At 38.6% G+C, this 17,426-nt stretch overlaps 4 protein-coding genes across 6 annotated transcripts; 3 read left to right on the forward strand and 1 right to left on the reverse strand.

Annotated features, from left to right (window-relative positions):
* Nucleotides 1-380: 380 nt before the first annotated feature.
* On the forward strand, nt 381-3,878 carry LOC120002241 (BEL1-like homeodomain protein 1). 3 transcript variants are annotated; one of them, XM_038850921.1, is made up of 5 exons: nt 381-489; nt 776-1,678; nt 2,073-2,446; nt 2,727-2,787; nt 2,879-3,878. In XM_038850921.1, exons 2-5 carry the CDS (start codon nt 896-898, stop codon nt 3,629-3,631), a joined length of 1,971 nt encoding a protein of 656 aa, XP_038706849.1. In that variant the 5' UTR covers nt 381-489; nt 776-895; the 3' UTR covers nt 3,632-3,878. The 3 variants fall into 3 exon arrangements, with proteins under 3 accessions (XP_038706849.1, XP_038706850.1, XP_038706848.1); XM_038850922.1 differs by lacking the exon at nt 381-489 and adding an exon at nt 586-600; XM_038850920.1 differs by lacking the exon at nt 381-489 and having other exon boundaries at nt 611-1,678.
* A 670-nt stretch (nt 3,879-4,548) lies between these two features.
* Nucleotides 4,549-8,693, forward strand: LOC120001483 (coiled-coil domain-containing protein R3HCC1L). The gene is given in 7 exon segments (XM_038849841.1): nt 4,549-4,942; nt 5,026-5,123; nt 5,245-5,325; nt 6,001-6,243; nt 7,084-7,236; nt 7,754-7,852; nt 8,376-8,693. Coding segments are annotated over 7 exon segments (1,173 nt in total). The 5' UTR covers nt 4,549-4,634; the 3' UTR covers nt 8,567-8,693.
* A 1,687-nt stretch (nt 8,694-10,380) lies between these two features.
* Nucleotides 10,381-13,207, reverse strand: LOC120001391 (probable RNA 3'-terminal phosphate cyclase-like protein). Its single transcript, XM_038849701.1, has 6 exons — nt 12,922-13,207; nt 12,624-12,773; nt 12,064-12,242; nt 11,814-11,989; nt 11,481-11,697; nt 10,381-11,050 (listed from the first exon to the last, which is right to left on the reverse strand). The coding sequence occupies exons 1-6, from the start codon at nt 13,121-13,123 to the stop codon at nt 10,841-10,843; spliced, it is 1,134 nt and encodes a 377-aa protein (XP_038705629.1). The 5' UTR covers nt 13,124-13,207; the 3' UTR covers nt 10,381-10,840.
* A 2,503-nt stretch (nt 13,208-15,710) lies between these two features.
* On the forward strand, nt 15,711-17,173 carry LOC120002270 (E3 ubiquitin-protein ligase PUB23-like). Its single transcript, XM_038850959.1, has one exon. The coding sequence runs from the start codon at nt 15,843-15,845 to the stop codon at nt 17,052-17,054; it is 1,212 nt and encodes a 403-aa protein (XP_038706887.1). The 5' UTR covers nt 15,711-15,842; the 3' UTR covers nt 17,055-17,173.
* Nucleotides 17,174-17,426: the final 253 nt, after the last annotated feature.

The raw sequence follows: 17,426 nt of genomic DNA on the forward strand, positions 1-17,426 counted from the left end.
ATCTCCTGCCATTGCAAGATTGATGCATATAGAGAGGAGAAGGAGCTACGTTTGATATTAATACAGAACTACACGTTAATCATGTGTGACTTGACGTATTATTAACCGTGTGATTACAAATCATTGCACAAGTTAGTGAAGTTACCCAATTATAGAAAATTTTGACCCAAATAATGGGAGTTAAGGGGGGAAGAATATGTTCCTGTACATGAGAGTAGTAGTACATTAGGACAAAGGTGTCAAATTATTAAACAATAGTAAAATTTTCAAAGGAGTAGTGAGAAAAATAGTGAATAAATACAAAAATGTGGATGAGGATATCTTTAATGTGATGTGAGACCCCTTAATTTAAAAGGCTCATCTTTCATAGTTTTTATTATTAGTTATCATCACTTTCACTTCAAGAAAATGGAGGAAATCTAGTCTGACAAGATCATCAACCCCCCCCCCCCCTCCCGGCCTTTCAAACCTACTAAAGAGATTTTCATGGTACAAATCCTGTCTCTCTGCTGCTACTGCTTTCATGGGTTCCTTTCAATCTCTCTCTTTTATTTATATATATTTATTACTTGTGTCGCTGACAGATGAATCTTTGACGGGGTTTGTGTCATTCTTAACTGTATTATCTATCTTTCTTTCTGTGTCTTTATGTATACACCGTGTTTGCATATCGCATGCCTTCCTCTGCTCCCAAAGAAGCTCAAATTACAGAGTTTCGGATCAGATTCTTAAGTTCTTGATTGATGGACTCATCTTAGTTTAATTTGCTCTGTAGGAACGAAAATCGGGTCAAATGTCTATGAATCAAGCTTAATTGGAGCTTCCAGGACAAGCGATCGAGTACTATATATAGAAACAGCTTTTTGTAGTCTGGATTTGTCAGTTCCGCACAAAAATGACGACTTACTTTTATGGAAGCCCAGAAATCCAAGCTGCAGCTCCACCTCCTGAAGGAATTCAGACCCTTTATCTCATGAACCCTAATTACTTATCCTACTCCGACACACCACCACAACAAACTTCAAACATACTATTTTTCAACCCCCCTTCAAACGCGCTCAGCCCAACGAGCATACCACACGCGCCACCACAGAACCACCACTTACTGGGCGTCCCGCTCCTTTCTCCCAATTCGAACGATCCCAGCCGTCCGTCGTCCCATCACGGAATCGGTATGCTGAACTTTCAGAACAACATGTGGGGTTCTCTGGATCAAAGTTCAGCTGGAATTGTTTCTACAGTAGTGTCGGTGGGGGCACAAGATGTACGGTCACAAACGCAGCAAGGTCTGTCGCTTAGCCTTTCGTCGCGACAGAAGTCAATTGGTGGGGAACACGAAATTCAACGGCACGGTCGTGGTGGTGGTGATATGAGAGTTTCTAGAGAATTATCGCCACCGTCAGTGTCGGTGGCGTCGGATGGGATTTTCAGGTCTAAGTATTTGAGGGTGATACAAGAGCTACTTGATGAAGTTGTTAATATTGGGAAGGAAATAAAGAGTAGTGACCCTACAGAGGGTAATAAAGAGAAGATGAAGATGAATAAAGAATCTGTGGCAGAAGATGGTTCAACTGCTGGTGGTGCTGATGGTAATGGTAAACGAGTTCAAGAACTCACAACAGCACAAAGGCAGGACCTGCAGATGAAGAAGGCAAAGCTTGTTAGCATGATTGATGAGGTATTTATTGATATGTACGTGTATGTGCTTTGATATATATTTCTTGCTGTATTTAACCTTAGTTGTCATTAAGACAAGATTTTCGTGGATCACATTTGCTGTTTCATTTCCTGCTCTAAAACAAAAACAGACACTAAATTAATAATGTTAGGTCCCCTGTCAATAGAACAGTTAGTATAAAATCCACTAATATATTTCACTAATAAATGTCGGTTTGGTGAAAAAAATCATTATGTGTACGTTAGTGTTAGGGATCTGCCGATTTTGCTTTTTATCCTCGAACTTATATTTTTGGTTTCAATCAGCTTGAATTTGCATGCATGACCAGTTAGCCTGGTTCAAGTTTGATTCAAACTTCGTTAATTTCTTTTGTTTGTTTCTCGTGTACTACAAGGTTGAGCAAAGATACAGACAATACCACCACCAAATGCAGCTGGTAGTATCTTCATTCGAGCAAGCAGCAGGGCTCGGCTCAGCGAAGTCATACACAGCTCTTGCATTACAAACTATTTCAAAGCAATTCAGGTGTCTTAAGGATGCAATATCTTCACAAATAAAGGCCACAAACGAGAGCTTAGGGGACGAGGATTGTTCAGGAGTGAAGATTGAAGGCTCAAGACTCAAGTACGTAGATCATCACCTTCGACAACAGAGAGCTATTCAACAGCTAGGAATGATCCAACACAATCCTTGGAGACCCCAGAGAGGATTGCCTGAACGAGCAGTTTCTGTCCTTCGCGCTTGGCTTTTTGAACACTTCCTTCATCCGTAAGTGCTCCTCACTTATTCACACTAACGACAAAGATCTCAGGACTTGGTATCCCAGATATCGCAATTGCTGAATTGTACGCACAAGATCTTATGTGCATCATGTGAAACTTGTGGAGCCCATAAATTCACTTGAATCATGTGCATCTAATTCAATAATTGGGATACTAAATACTGAGATTTTTTTATCATTTTCATTACTGCTTCACTTAGGTTGAGTTTGACATTGTTTATTTTTATTTGTCTACTTAAAATTTCATCGTAATCTTTGTTTCTGTAGTTATCCGAAGGATTCGGACAAAGTCATACTTGCCAAACAAACAGGGCTTACTAGGAGCCAGGTTACTTACACTACTCTTTAGAGAGCTCAACAATACATCTTCATAAATTAATTATTAATGCCATAACAAAGTATTCTTTGAAACAATGTAGGTGTCTAATTGGTTTATAAATGCAAGGGTTCGACTATGGAAGCCGATGGTCGAAGAAATGTACTTGGTAGAAATGAAGGAGCAAGACAAAAATGGTCCTTCTGCGAATCATGCAAGCGCCAGCAACAATGAGCAGCACAATAAACCCGGATCAACTTCCAATATTGTTCCTGAGGAGAGTACTTTTGGTGCAAAGGCACGTCAATCTGAGCCAGAAAAGCTGAAGAATTCCCAGAACCCAAACTCCTCTCCTAGTGAATTTCCTAACCCTGCGATCTCGACATCCCACATCAGAGGATCAATTCCACAGCAACAAGGCTTCAACATTATTAGATCAGCTGAATTGGAGGGAACTAGTCAATTTAGTAAACGGAGAAGCAGTGACATCATGCACAACCCTCAGAGTAGCTACTCGTTCGTTACAAACGCTACTAGTACTGATCATGGTGGTGGTGGATTTGACGGTTACTTTAGTCCTGAACAGTTGGGGTCCAGGTTTAAAGGGAATGGTAATGTTTCACTAACTCTTGGACTTAGTGAGAATCTATCTTTCTCAGCAAGTCAACATAACTTCATGTCCGGTCAGAATATTCAGTTGGGGAGACTTGATATGGGCATTACTAGTGGTACTGACTTTTGTGGGATAAACAACAATTCGCAGAATTCTCATTCTACTACAGCTGGTTTAGAAGACATTGAAGTTCAGAACAGGAAGAGGTTTGTTGCACAACTGCTGCCAGACTTTGTGGCCTGAGAACACGCACTTCATGTTCTTGGATTATGGGATTACCTCCTGATTGATCTACTGGTCCTATACTTAGATTGTAACTAGCTCATAAAGGAGAAGCAAAAGCAGTACAGCCAAGCTATACTCGCAGAGTATAAGTACTCTTACATTGTGCATAGTGTTTAGTTTAATGATTGATGATTTTATTATATATGTATATCTTGGTGATACTGGAAATAGATATAGATTGGAAATACAAACCCTATATACATAATGTTTGTGTTCAATCTCAAAATTTTTTCTCCAATTGGTTTGAATCCATATGTCAGTCCACGTTTCTAATACATACGTGTAGGAATATGTGCCTGCATGCATGCATATTTACTATCCCTATTTCTTTAATTGTTTTCTACTGTACATGCATGCTTCGTATGTGGTCTTTGTATGATATCTGTAGAGCAGTACTAATCATGAAGGTCAGAATACATGATACAGGCGTCAGATTTTTAGTAGAGCCTTTTTTTTTTCTAGCTCGTACTATATTCTGTCCAAATCTTCGTAATTAGGTGAGAGGCTACTTGCCTACGTGTCATTTTTATCATGCGGAGCTCTATGATTGACCTAGGAAAATAAATTCTTTAAATGGTTGATGATGCATGTCTTCCAACGATGACAACGGTAGATTCAACCCCATATTTTTTAATACGAGATCTTTTCTCGAATTACAACTTTTGCGACAAGCATTTGCTAGCGACAAGAAAAGAACAAGAACCGTTGTTAATTTATACAACAAAGTTCTGGTTTGTGAAGAATCTACACAGTGGAAGAAGTGCGTTTATTTTAAGAGACCGGGGAAAGTTAGTTGCTAAATGAAGACCGGGCCAACACAAGGCCCGGCTGTGGGCTTTTTATGCTGCGTTAAAGCCCAGGCCCGGTGGTGCACAACTCGCGCGAGATTAGGACTTAGGAGCCAACTTCCAATTCTCTCTCTTTAGTCAGTAAAACAACGATTCGATCGAAGTGAGTAACAATGGGAACACCAGTAGAAGAAGGAACTAGCGAAAACCATAACCACCAGAATGATCAAAATTGGAGCGAGCAGGTGGAGGATCTGGTGGCTTCCGGTGACTCAGAGCAGGCTAGAGCTCTGCTTGAGTCCGTTGTTTTGAAGCTCGAAACCCTAACACCTTCCGACACGGCGGATCTCCTGTTGGCCTCTGCTCTCACCGACTTAGCTAAACTCTATTCCTCCAAGTCATTCTCACTTAAATCTGACGAACTACTCTCTCGCGCTTCCCTGCTCAAACAACGCGCTCTCCGCTATCATCGCCATTTCAGGTACTACTCTCATTCCTTTTTTATTCCGTTCTCTGTTAGATGCTCAAAACCCTGAACCATGCGTTCCGTGTGTTTTTTCTCAGTGCTGTGCAGAATGTGGAGGACGATTTGAGAAAAGAAGATGAGGAATCCTCGTCTCGTGTCGGCTTGTATTGCAATGATTCATCGGTCTCTGACGATGGTACACTTTTATTTCCTTGAGCTTTTTGATGTTCTGTTTGCCGTCGATTAGTTCTAAAATCTTCATGTGTGTTATCTTCATTAATTTGCTGAGATCTATGTCCTTGTATTCTTTGTGAAAGGGCATGGTCTAAGATCGTCCGCATCAACTGGTGATGCGAAATGTCATGAAGGGACTCCAGATGACGGGGCTGCAGAAGATGGTAGGTTGCCGTCGCTTTTTTCTTTTGTTTTTGTTATTGATTACGTACTTCCAGTTTAGTACAATTGCAATCTGTATACCATTGTTGCAACCTATGAAGAACAATATTTAGCAATTTCTGACATTAAGAGAATCGTTAATGATTTGTGATGAAAATCTTTCTTGGAATAGAACCTTAGGCTCCTGCAATTCCTGTGTATGAGTTCAAATCATTCAAGTCATGAAAAACAGGTATATCTATAAAATACTAATTTAGGATTTAATGTTGATTTTCTCTTGCAATAGGAAAGGCTAGCTGCAGTACTTTTGGCCATAGCATTCGAGCAATCAGTTAATGGCCAAAAGCGGAAAGGGTAGAGAGAACTAAAAGAAGACCAGCAGTTTTTTAGGGTTTTACTTTTGTGATAATGACTTGGGAACAACGTTGAACAAGAATGGTGTAGGTATATACTTGATAAACGGATTGAATATTTCAAATGCTGTTACATAGGATATATTCTTTTAATGGTGCATTTAAAAACGTCAGCAATTCAGCATAACTGCTTTTTCCTATTTAGATTACTCGTTGATGATGATTTGAAGTTCTTAAACTCATGCCTTTGAAATTTTAATTCACTGTTGTCCATGATTTAGTAGTGAGATGTTTGTGAAGCAAATTGTTTTGTGAAAACCGCAGATTGGGAAGCTATTGCAGATCGTTCTCCTAATGAATTGCTTTCCTCACAATGCTTACCTGGAGTATCAAATCTTACATTGGAAGAAACCAAAATTCAGACCCCTAAGCGATGTGGAAGGGGGACATTTGCATATACGAAAAGCGAATTGTATAGCGAACGACCAGTTGATTACCCTCTTCTTGATGACGTAAAGACTGAAAGTGTTTCCAGTCTAAAATAAGAGAACACTCTACTAAAACACTGTAAGCCATCTGCGCTCACTTAGTCAGTTTGAATCAGTTTCATACATATAAATCTTTGATGTTCTTAAATTTGTTGTTGTCCTTTTTTAAAACGCTAATCTTATGGATGTTTTAGTCTTTGGTGCTGCTTATTTTTTAGTTTAGGTGGTGATGCAATATTTCGGTGGACAGTATTATCAGTTTCACAATTTAATTTTTGCAGTGTGCTGTTGAATTACACTCCTGCAAATGCACTTCCTTCTTTTTCCTTTCAATTTGGGATACTCTTTCTAGACTCTGTGCCTCTCCCCTTGTATGACAGAATCTATTTACTTTGTGACTAGGCTCGATAGAGATTATATGAAATACTTGGAACACAAACATATCAAAAACCCTTCTATTAGTTGAAATTTTGCGTTTTATTTACATTAGCGTCCCCTTTTGTTTTCTCTCTGTCGACTTGTTTCAAATACACACAAAAGAACCTAAACTGAGAGATCTTTCAAAGGCGTTGAGTCTCAATTGGGATATGTTCCAGATTGTTGATTTGATGCTCTTGGGTTCTGGTTCTCGTGGGTGTGTGTTTTCAGTATTTTTTTACCTTATAGAAGTGATGTATTTATCTTCTTCTGTCTATCTCATAGGGGCACACTCTTGGTGCCTGCAATATATCTTCTTTTTCCGTTTAAAAACATAACCTAAAAGAGTGCTCAGAGTGTGTTTCATTGCTTCAACGAGAGATACCATCAATAATAGGCATGATGTTCAGGTTGGAAACTTGAATATTATTGTGTTCTTGTGCGTAAATAACTTGAAAGGTCTGGAAAAAGTTTCATTTTATTTTATCCTTTTTGAATACAGCAATATGCGGTACACGTCATGTCCTCGTTTTGGCTGACTTTTCTCCGACTTTGCGCACAATTGATCTCGAGAAGCTCTTTCAGGACTTCAGAGATTGTGGTTTCATTATTCGTTGGGTCAATGATACGACAGCACTTGCAGTGTTTAAAACACATCAATTGGTAACTACAGCTTATACTAATATTACCAATTGCACGATGTTTAGTTTATGAAACCAGTTAAATATTTTCATACCTTATTTCCTGGTATACTTGTTTCCATGTGGCAAGCTGTTGTTATTTGTTGAGAATGCTCTTGTATAACATCGTAATGGTATGCAGATGAGGTCAAATTAACTGGAAACAATGTTTGTTGACTTGGCATTCTAATTTTGTTGGTGTGGTAAGTTGGAAATGGAGTTTCTTATGATAGCCTTCATGATGTGGAATCTGTCCATGATGTGCACCATGAGGAATTGGTTCCTAGGGCTTTTAACCTATATATCATTATTGTTCTGTGTCAATATATTAAGCAGCATGGCAATAGATGAGTGTCACTATATTTAATAGAAAAAATCTTTTCGAGTTTTCATTATTGTATATCTAGCTATTTCATCTCACTTGATTTTCTTAACAATAATTATTATGCTGCTGCAAATTGCTAGCTTTAGTTGGTTGACAATCTTATTCCTCGAATGTAGCTCTTGAGGCCTTCAATTCAGTTCGATGGCCGTTCACAGTACGTATACTCGATGAGAATGATATCCTTGTGAGCTCAATCTCATCAAAAGGTAGCTTCTTATCTTTCAGCATTCTAATGAATTCCAAATTACATAAGAAATCTGTCAGCGTTATTATGAAAAATATATTGGCTCTCTTATAGTGGCAGTAATAACATGCTGTGGCATCACTCTGAGTCTCCTCTGAAATTAAATGTGGATGCAATTGGTGAGGCAATGAACCATCTTTTTTCCTTTTTTATTTAAATGAATAGTGAAAATCCATTGATCTTTATAGTGAGATTGTAGGCTTCCCCTTATCAGCTCCAGTATTATGGTTACTGGTGGCTTCTGATTTATTCAATAGTTCTTTAGAAACTCCCATTTAATTCTTACGTAGAGAACCTTTTGCTTATCCAGTTTTGCTGCATCCTTTAGTCTCCTCATCCTTAGTCAGCCGTTGATATCTAATCCAACTAATATCTTTTGTTCCCGCCACATTTTTAGCCAGTTGTAGGTTAGCATTGTCTTTGATCTGACTGGATTGCTTGTTGATAGAGTAACTGACGTTAGATGTATGTTGTTTACTTTTAAGATTTGGAACCCCCTCGTCAAAGGCCACAGACATCAGCAAGAACTGCTCAGAGGTTGATTGCCCAAGGAATGGGATTGAAGTTGTCTTCGACAACTTTTGGTTCCCGAGAACTAAAAACCCAGGAAGAAGCAAGAAAGAATCGCATTTCTACAAGGCAAAAAATGAGACATGATGCTTGGGGTGATGAGTAAAGCTGCCACTTTTTTTTTTCTCTCTCTCATATGCGTCATCATTTGGTTTAAATATAGTCATATTCATCTATAGCTTGTGAAAATAATTGTTGTATAATGGAGTAGATAATATAGATTTTTTTCAGAAGATTGGTCCAGTAGGTAATGATAGAAAAAGGAAATGACCGAGGTGTAATTTATTCTTTTTTATTCTGCTCGGGAAACTCGTTTTCAATTTGTTTTGCAGGGGAACCTTCATTGTCAACCTCTTCATTCGCACGAGAGGTTATTTCGAGCCCCATTGGAAAAGGTGATTGCGCAATGGTACGTTTTCTGTTGCTCTATATATATTTCCATCTTATGTTTTTTGGTTGAGGAAATAAGGAATCTGCTGTTTTTGGAAACTTGAGTGTATTTATTGACATAGCAGGGACTGAGAAGTAGGGCTGGACAGAGCATTGTTGATTTCTTGGAACATGTTGGGCTGGATGGCGTGTTTGGGCCTAGCTTGGTCCAAAACTGGCACGTGAATAGGCCCATTGGGCTGGGCTAAATCAGAATAAATTTTCAACGGTATACCTCCTGGCCGGGCCTAAAGTATATATATCGGGCCAAAGTTCTTGCTAGGCGGATAGCTTAAATGACATGATGGGTACTGAGTTGGATTTGGGGGAAAATTGTCTTGTAACATTTTGGGCTAGATCCAATATCTTAAGACTGAAATTGTTCCGACCCTGGCCCATAAATAAAAATCGGCTTGATCCAATGATTTAGGCCTCATTTCGTCCAAACTGGTCCTAAAATAAAACTGGGTTGTTTGAATGATTTGGGCTTCGTTTTGCCTTATGGCCCATGTTTTAGGCCCAAATCTGGCCCATAGTAACATTGGGCCTGATCTAATTGTTCGGGACTCGCTTTGTTCAAAATTGCCCATGTTCTAGGCCCAACACCTGTCCATAATTGGATAGGGCTTGGTTTAATTGTTTGGGCCTGACTTTTTAGGCCCAACAGTTTGGGCCTGGCTTTATACGAAATTGGCTCATTTTAGGCCCAGCTCTGGCCCATAATAACTTTGGGCTTGATCCAGTGGTTTGCGCCTTGCTTTGTCCATAATTGGCCCATGTTTTACATTAGGCCCATTGGACCTAGCTGAAACAGGGCTTGATCCAATTTTTTGGGCCTCGCATTATTCATAACTGGCCCGTGTCTAGGCCCAAACTCGGGCCATTCTAACATCAAGCCCCATCCAATGGCCTTTGTCCAAAACTGTCCCATGTTTTCTGCCCAACTTGATACCATAATAACATTCGGCCTCATGCAATAGATTGGGCCTTGCTTTGTCCATAATTAGCTCAATTGGCCTTGTCTCAATTTAACGGTTTATATCTAGACTTGGGCTGAAATATATTTTGCGCCAGGTTCCTTGCGGACTCTGATGGGAAATTTAATAAACAAGGCAAGGCTCGAATAGTTGGGCTTGAAAAGTTTTTTTTTGAACATGCTAGGGCATAAGACGCAATGCTTTGGGCCCAACATCGTTCACAAATGTCACACAAATAACAGTGGGCTAGGTGGTTTGGGCCGAACAAGACAATGGCTTATAACGAGGCTAGAATATGGGTTTCAAAAGATCCTTTGCATAATACGGCTTATGAAGGAAAAAAAAAACCATATAATTCAACATGAACATAGGAATCTCAATAATAATGCAGGAAAATTGACCTCAAAAAGACTCAACATATACTGAACTCGGTTATCACCTAATTAGTAATTTCAATAGTATAATTAACTAAAATAGCATGATAACCATCCATAAACTTATTTAGCTTTCTTACTTTCCTAGAAAATTTGAATTTATTAAATTAAGTGGTGATCTAGGATACAAAACATCATGCTTACCATATCACCTGTATTACTTAATACATGCAACCAATGCAGTGAATGAGCAGGGATTAACAAACCTCTTAACAGTAACACCTCATAGCATCTCAATTGCTCAATGGGATGCTACATCCCTGATTCTGAAACTGCAAACTCTAAAAAAGACAGATCCTCATCAACATTATAAGAAAAGGTGAACGGGCGTTAAAAATCACGACAGGTTCGATGAATCTCACATATCACCATAGATTAGAGTAGTCAGTCATACCAAAATTTTGAGTCAACTAGGCAGATATGAGACCAGAGTATCTGTATCTCCCTTGCTGATGCCATACAGTCCTTTGTATGATAACTTGAACAAAAGGCCCATCTGTTCATATAAGCCACCATAACTTGAACTTCTAGATGTCCTAATCACAATATCTTTCTAGATAGGTTCTGTAATCCACATCCAAGACATTTAAGTATAACTGTCTCACTTGATGGATCCGGCTTGATAACAAATTTAACATCTAGGAAATCTCTGATGTTTCTAAGTGTTTCGATTCCATATGGAGAGAGCTTTCCCACACGAACCTTTGAAACATCTTGAGGGCATAGTGCACATAGAAGAAATAATAAACCCTACAATGCAAACAGAAAAATGATTGAGCAAATCATGGAAGTGTAGAGTCAAGGGGGCAGAAAAAATACAAAAAAAAATCAAAACACAAATATATGAAACCCTTTTTCAGGAAAAATGGACCCTAGACTTAGAGTTTCAGCTTTATTTCCATGCAAAAGGCATCTCAGAATGAAGTTGAAACACTATGGAACGGTACGCTAATAGGTTTCCAACCGAACCCATCTTGATTCCGCATAAACAGAAAGTCAGAAACTTAATGGATATTCTATAACAAATGAAAATGCATCCTCGTGTAACCTTATAAGTAGAGATGCTTGCAAGACGAGACTTTGTAATGCATTGAGCAGCATGTGATTAATAAATAGGTGTATGCAAATTATAAGGAGAAAACTTTGTTTAGTTCATGACGATGATGCTATCAACACAAACCTGGTGTGTTGAATCCACCACTCCCCTTTGCTCAATCTCTTCAAGGAGCATTGAAGCAATTTGCACCCCTAAATCACCTGGTGGCATCAGCTCTTTCTTCTCATCCTCTTCAATTTCACCAGTTTCCTCTCCTCTAGCATAAGAAACTGCAGTATCCATGGAGATGAAGCAACCAGAAGTCGTTTCCGCAACAAGTGAAATGCCATAACCAGGCGAGCTGATATTCAATCACACTGCATCAGCTAATGAAAACCTAATACAATGACCTTTGCGCAAACGATATGTGCAAAGAAAGTGCCAGATAATAATATCTACAATGTATAGAATTCTCACTTTCCAGCCTGCGGACCAGCTTTGTGATCAGTAAATATATGAACATCTGGAAGCAAGCGATTGAAGATGCCACGAGCTGCATAAATCATAGTATTTTCAAACTGAACAGACACTCTAGTTGAAAAGCTAACTCCCCTGATCCTCTTAACCATTCCTTCATCAATCCAAGATACGGCCTGAACAACAGACCATGAAAATGAGAAAGAACACATATACACACATTTCAAATACCTTAGATCCTAGGACTCACAGTTAGACTTTGCACAGTGGGAATTGACAAAAGTACTTCACCACCACCACGAGGTGGAACACCACGACTCTCAATTTTCAGTTCTAATCCTTCCGAAGGGACTCCAAATTGCTTTAACAGGGGCAAAGTAGTTGAACGGAATGTATCAACACATGGATCTTTGGAATCATTTGTAATTCCTGAAAACAAACAACAGATGTTACTTTTTGAGTTTAAGAATACGATTCTTGGATCATTACAGTACCTAACCATATAACAATCACAAACGTCATCTCAAAATTGATGGAAACGTTCAAACAACACTCTCCACAGTGAGATTCAATTTTACAGAGGAATAGTGCTTGCAAAATCTCATCCAAGTTATGGCTTACCAGATCTGAAAGTTAATGAAAAATTCCAAGCTAAGGAATCTTATCTAGGTGTCACACAACTAGATACATATCTGAGATTTTAATTCGTTATTCTAAATCAAACAGTACTTTGGTTAAAGGATCCGTCACTATGAAACTATAACATCTTCAACGTGAAAAAGAAACACAGGAAATAGAGCAGTCGAGTACCTTTAAGCCTAATCGTAACAGGTTTCTTGCCAAACAAGCTCACCAAAATCAACGGCTCCATAAAGTAGCCAATGGACCGGCTAACTCCGCAATCGTGCACCATATTTCTACCTCCCATTATGATCCCAGGCTTGTACCTCAATTTCGTGCCTACGACATAGATTTCAACCAATTCAAAATCACAGACAATATATAATGAATCATAAACTTCAAATCTCGAGGTGCGATGATAGGCAGTGGATCAAAAGTGAGAAACAATAACAAGAAGCTCGCCATGTAATGCACTAGAAAGGAGTACCGGTTTCGTTAATTTCAACAACGCAGTCATCGGAGACTCGCTCAAGGAGACGGAGGAGAGAGACCTCGTGAGGGCGGAGTCCTGGCCATGTTTCGTCGGCGCGAATGTCTTCGATGACAATCGGAGTAGCCGAGAGTGTTGCTAACACCAGCCTTTGCCGAAAACTCTCGCTTCCTTTCAGCCGCTTGTAGCTTGTCTTCATAATTGCTTTTGCTGGCTTACAGAGAGCGAAATTTGAGAAATCGTGAACAAAAGAAGGTTTAGCAGAGTTAGGGTTTAGTGCGTTCGGGATTGCTAAACAATAAACCGAACAATCCATAAGGGTATTTATTCATTTATTGTTTCGGGCCGAAGGCTAGTTAGTGGGCCTGATACTGGGCTAAGTAACGATTCTAGGCCTAGGCCTAATATATTTTTTAGACAGGTATATCCGGTCCAGGGTGCAATCTCTGGGCACCAACACAAGATTAACGTACAAGTGTTCAGCGAAGATCTTATTTGGGCTCTTCAAATTAGACAACTAGCTTTAGTTTTTGTCCCATGAAAAACTTTTACACATAGCGCAGGCCCAACTGAGTCCTAACACTCACCGTCCTAGTGCACTCTTGCTGACCAGACAGAAAATAAATTGTAAACTTTTGGTTAAATATCAACTTTTTTTTGTTCTTAAATAATTGCGAAAGTGAAACGGCACAACTTAGTCCAAGTCTCCAAATAAAACTAAACAGAAAACATGCATACACTACATAACATTTGCATTGATTGGACTTTGAAAAGTCGTAGTCAAAATGGAGGCCACCCGCAGCTTGCTCTTTAGCATCCATGGTGGATTCTTTTTTTTGACAAGCATGAATAGTATAAACGTAATATATTAATATATGTAAACCTAGCGACGGTGCATGCATGCGTATTTGAAGGTTCATCACCTTGAATACTGAAAGAAATTCCCTACAAATTAATTAGTTTTTTTTAATTATGATTAGAGAGTTATGGCCTTTTGCCCATGAAAATCTCACACTTAAATCATCTCACTATTCCCAAATATCTTGACGAGTTGTAAGGCAGACTTTAACAGAATTTTTGTTGTTTTTCTCTTCAGAGAAATTGATTCTTTGATGAATTAATAAACATATATGAAGGATCTTCATATATTGCAACTTGCAAGCCTTCAACTCAAAGACCAATAAACATATATCTAGATCCAGGCTACCAAAACTATGCTAATAAATTACCAAGTTCGGTGAATATATATTATTGCAAGTTGCAAGACTTCAACTCCAGACGATGTTGCTGATACATTTGGACTATAAATTTGTGTTGAATCCATAAATTGAAACCGTTCGAGTCCGACTTTTTATTTAATTTAATATACATTCAAACCCTCTGAAATTTGAATTTATTGCACAAATAACACTCACGTAAAAGTAAGATAAAATTAATATATGAAAATAGTTTTTATCCCAAATCACTTGAATGATAGTTTAGTGATGAATCTCGATGCAGTCAAATCATAACTTAGAATGTCTTGAGTTCGATTCTTTTTGATAGTGATATACTAATATCTTTATAGCCACGCTTTGGACTTTACCTAACTTATCATATAGTGAGGTGATAAATTTTTGTGTGCTTAATTAGGTCTGATGACCGGAGTTTAAACTCATGATATCGAATATCTAAATAACAAATTTGTATGATGTTCTTCTCGAATAAAAAATATGGGTGTTTAATGCATATTTCCTTTGAATACATCTATTTTCTTCATTATTGCTATAATATTCACCCATTCAAGTCCTACAGTTGGTATTTATATATGAAAAAAGGGTGACGACAATTAAGCTATAAGTTCTTATCGTGAAAAGCAATGTCAAACATGTATATGTCATAGCAGTTATAGACTTTGACTGTGCTGTGCATCTGGAACTGGAAGATGTAGATGAATAATTAATTGATCAACAAAAGGCGGCGATCCAGATAAACCCACAAAGTATGACTCATCAACTTGTGCAAAAAATTTATCAACATTACAACGCCAGAACCCAGAATGCATATGCAATGTAATTAACCACCATTTTCTTAGTCATTGACTAATTAATTGTACGATAAAAGTCTAGGGTTTTGTAAAAAATATTATTCTTTTTTCTTCATTTTTTTTTTTGTAATATAAGTCCAAAACTGGCAAAACAAACCAAAATTGGCTTTTAAAAAGTTGATATTAGAAGTTCAGAAGTGATAGGGATCTTCTCAGTAATTAACATGTCATTTTCTGGTTTAATTATAAGATTTTATGAGTCTCTACACTTACATCAATTAAGGAACAATATAAATTACTAGGATTCCAGTAAAACATTTTGTTAAAAGTTTCCCACACGTTAGTGCGGCCAGCCCAGGATACAGCGAAAGAAGAAAATCAGTATGAATTCAGCATCCGAATAGCAACAGATATGGGTTTGGTATATTCCCTCTCACGGTCCAAAGTGCCACGGCAAGCAAGTTTGAATTCCGAGAAGTTCAAAACTGGGCCCACACATTGAACTTTTAGGCCCACCATACCATTATTGCCGGTGTCACACTGTCACCCATCATTTCTGTCCACTCGATACCCGCCATCTGGCAGCAAATTGGTCAACTTTAAGGAAATTCATGCAATTAATAAAACATGATTCACAACATTTCAATGGTTGACTAACAAAAGGACGATGAAAAAGTATGACCAGTATAACAAAGAAAGAAAATATACATTCAAATACATCTAGAATTTTCGTTGCATCAAGTTGGTAGTCTGCGATCTGAATATCCATTTAAAAAGCCGCTTTCTCTTACCATTACAAGGAAGAACCAAATCAAATTCTCCAATTCTCTATTATACATTGAAGGGCTTGTACACTTTTTTGTTTCTTACAATTATTGTATTGTGATCATCAATGGAAGAAGTCGAGATTCCTCAGTATTTCATCTGTCCTATATCACTGCAAATCATGAAAGATCCAGTCACGGCCATCACCGGCATCACCTACGATCGTGAAAGCATAGAGCACTGGCTGAAGACGGCCAGGGACACTACATGTCCGGTCACGAACCAGCCTCTGCCGAGAGATTTGAACTTGACGCCTAATCACACTCTACGGCGGCTGATTCAAGCTTGGTGCGTTTTAGGCCGTGTGGAGCGAATCCCTACGCCAAGATCTCCTCTCAACAAACAAGAAGCTCTTCATCTCATTGATGGTATTGGGAATCCCAATTTATGCATGAAGAGTTTACTGAAATTAGAAGCACTAGCGACAGAGAATGAGAGTAACAAGAAGTGCTTGGCAGAAGCCGGTATCGGGGAGGCTATGGTTTCCTTGACCACAAAATGTTTCAAGGAAGGTAAGACAATCGGTCTCGAAGAATGTTTGAGAATTCTCCATCTAGTTTGGAGTTCGTCGTCCGATGAAATCAAGCCTCATGTCAAAGAAAATAATGATTTCGTTGATTCGTTGACATGGGTTTTGGGTTGCAAGATGGATAACCATGCTACTTTAAGAACCTATGCGGTGTTACATATGAAACAAGTAACCGAAGTAGCAACCACAAGCCTATTGGAGAGGTTAAAGCCTGAATTATTCAAAGGGATTGTGAGGGTCTTAAAAGATAGAATCTCACAACAAGCGACTAAAGCGGCGTTACAAGTACTAATTGAAGCATGTCCTTGGGGAAGAAACAGATTGAAAATTGTGGAAGCTAATGCGGTTTTCGAGCTCATAGAACTCGAGTTCGAAAAGCCCGAGAAGAACATCACTGAATTCATATTCAATCTCTTGGCACAACTGTGTTCTTGCGCGGATGGGAGGGCTGAGTTCTTGAATCACGCGGGAGGCCTCGCGATGTTATCGAAGAGAATATTAAGGGTTTCACCGGCAACAAACGATGGAGCAGTACATATACTTGGTTTGATTACGAAATTTTCAGCCACAAATGAAGTTCTTTCGGAGATGTTAAGGGTTGGTGTGGTGTCTAAATTGTGCATGGTGATTCAAGCAGATTGTGCTCCTTATTTGAAAGAGAGAGCAAGACTGATTCTTAGGTTGCATTCTAATGTGTGGAACAACTCACCTTGTATTGCTGTTTATTTGTTAACATGGCAACCTCGTTAATTAACTTTAATATTGTATTTTGTTCTATACATGGTGTAAAACAGTTCATTAGATAAAGGCAGATGAATGGATATATATTATGAATACCTGGACTGCAATCTCTATCTTGACTTTTGTTTCGTATCCAATGTATATATGTAGAAATGAGGTTGATTGGTTCCTGGTGCGGCGGTAGCTAAGTTTGACTTTTAGAAACTTTGGTAACCTTTCTTCTTTTGGACCATTGAATCACCTAATTTGAACTCGTGAGAATCACTAATCATATGCAAGAATTACCTTCTGGTTTTCTCCTTTTTATTAGTGTGCAGTTTGGGTGGCTTTTTTTGCATCTAACCTTTGGTTTGACAACATTCAACCCCTTTTCCCCTAATT

This window comes from Tripterygium wilfordii, chromosome 7 (genome assembly GCF_013401445.1).
Source record: "Tripterygium wilfordii isolate XIE 37 chromosome 7, ASM1340144v1, whole genome shotgun sequence".
Taxonomy (NCBI): Eukaryota; Viridiplantae; Streptophyta; class Magnoliopsida; order Celastrales; family Celastraceae; genus Tripterygium; species Tripterygium wilfordii.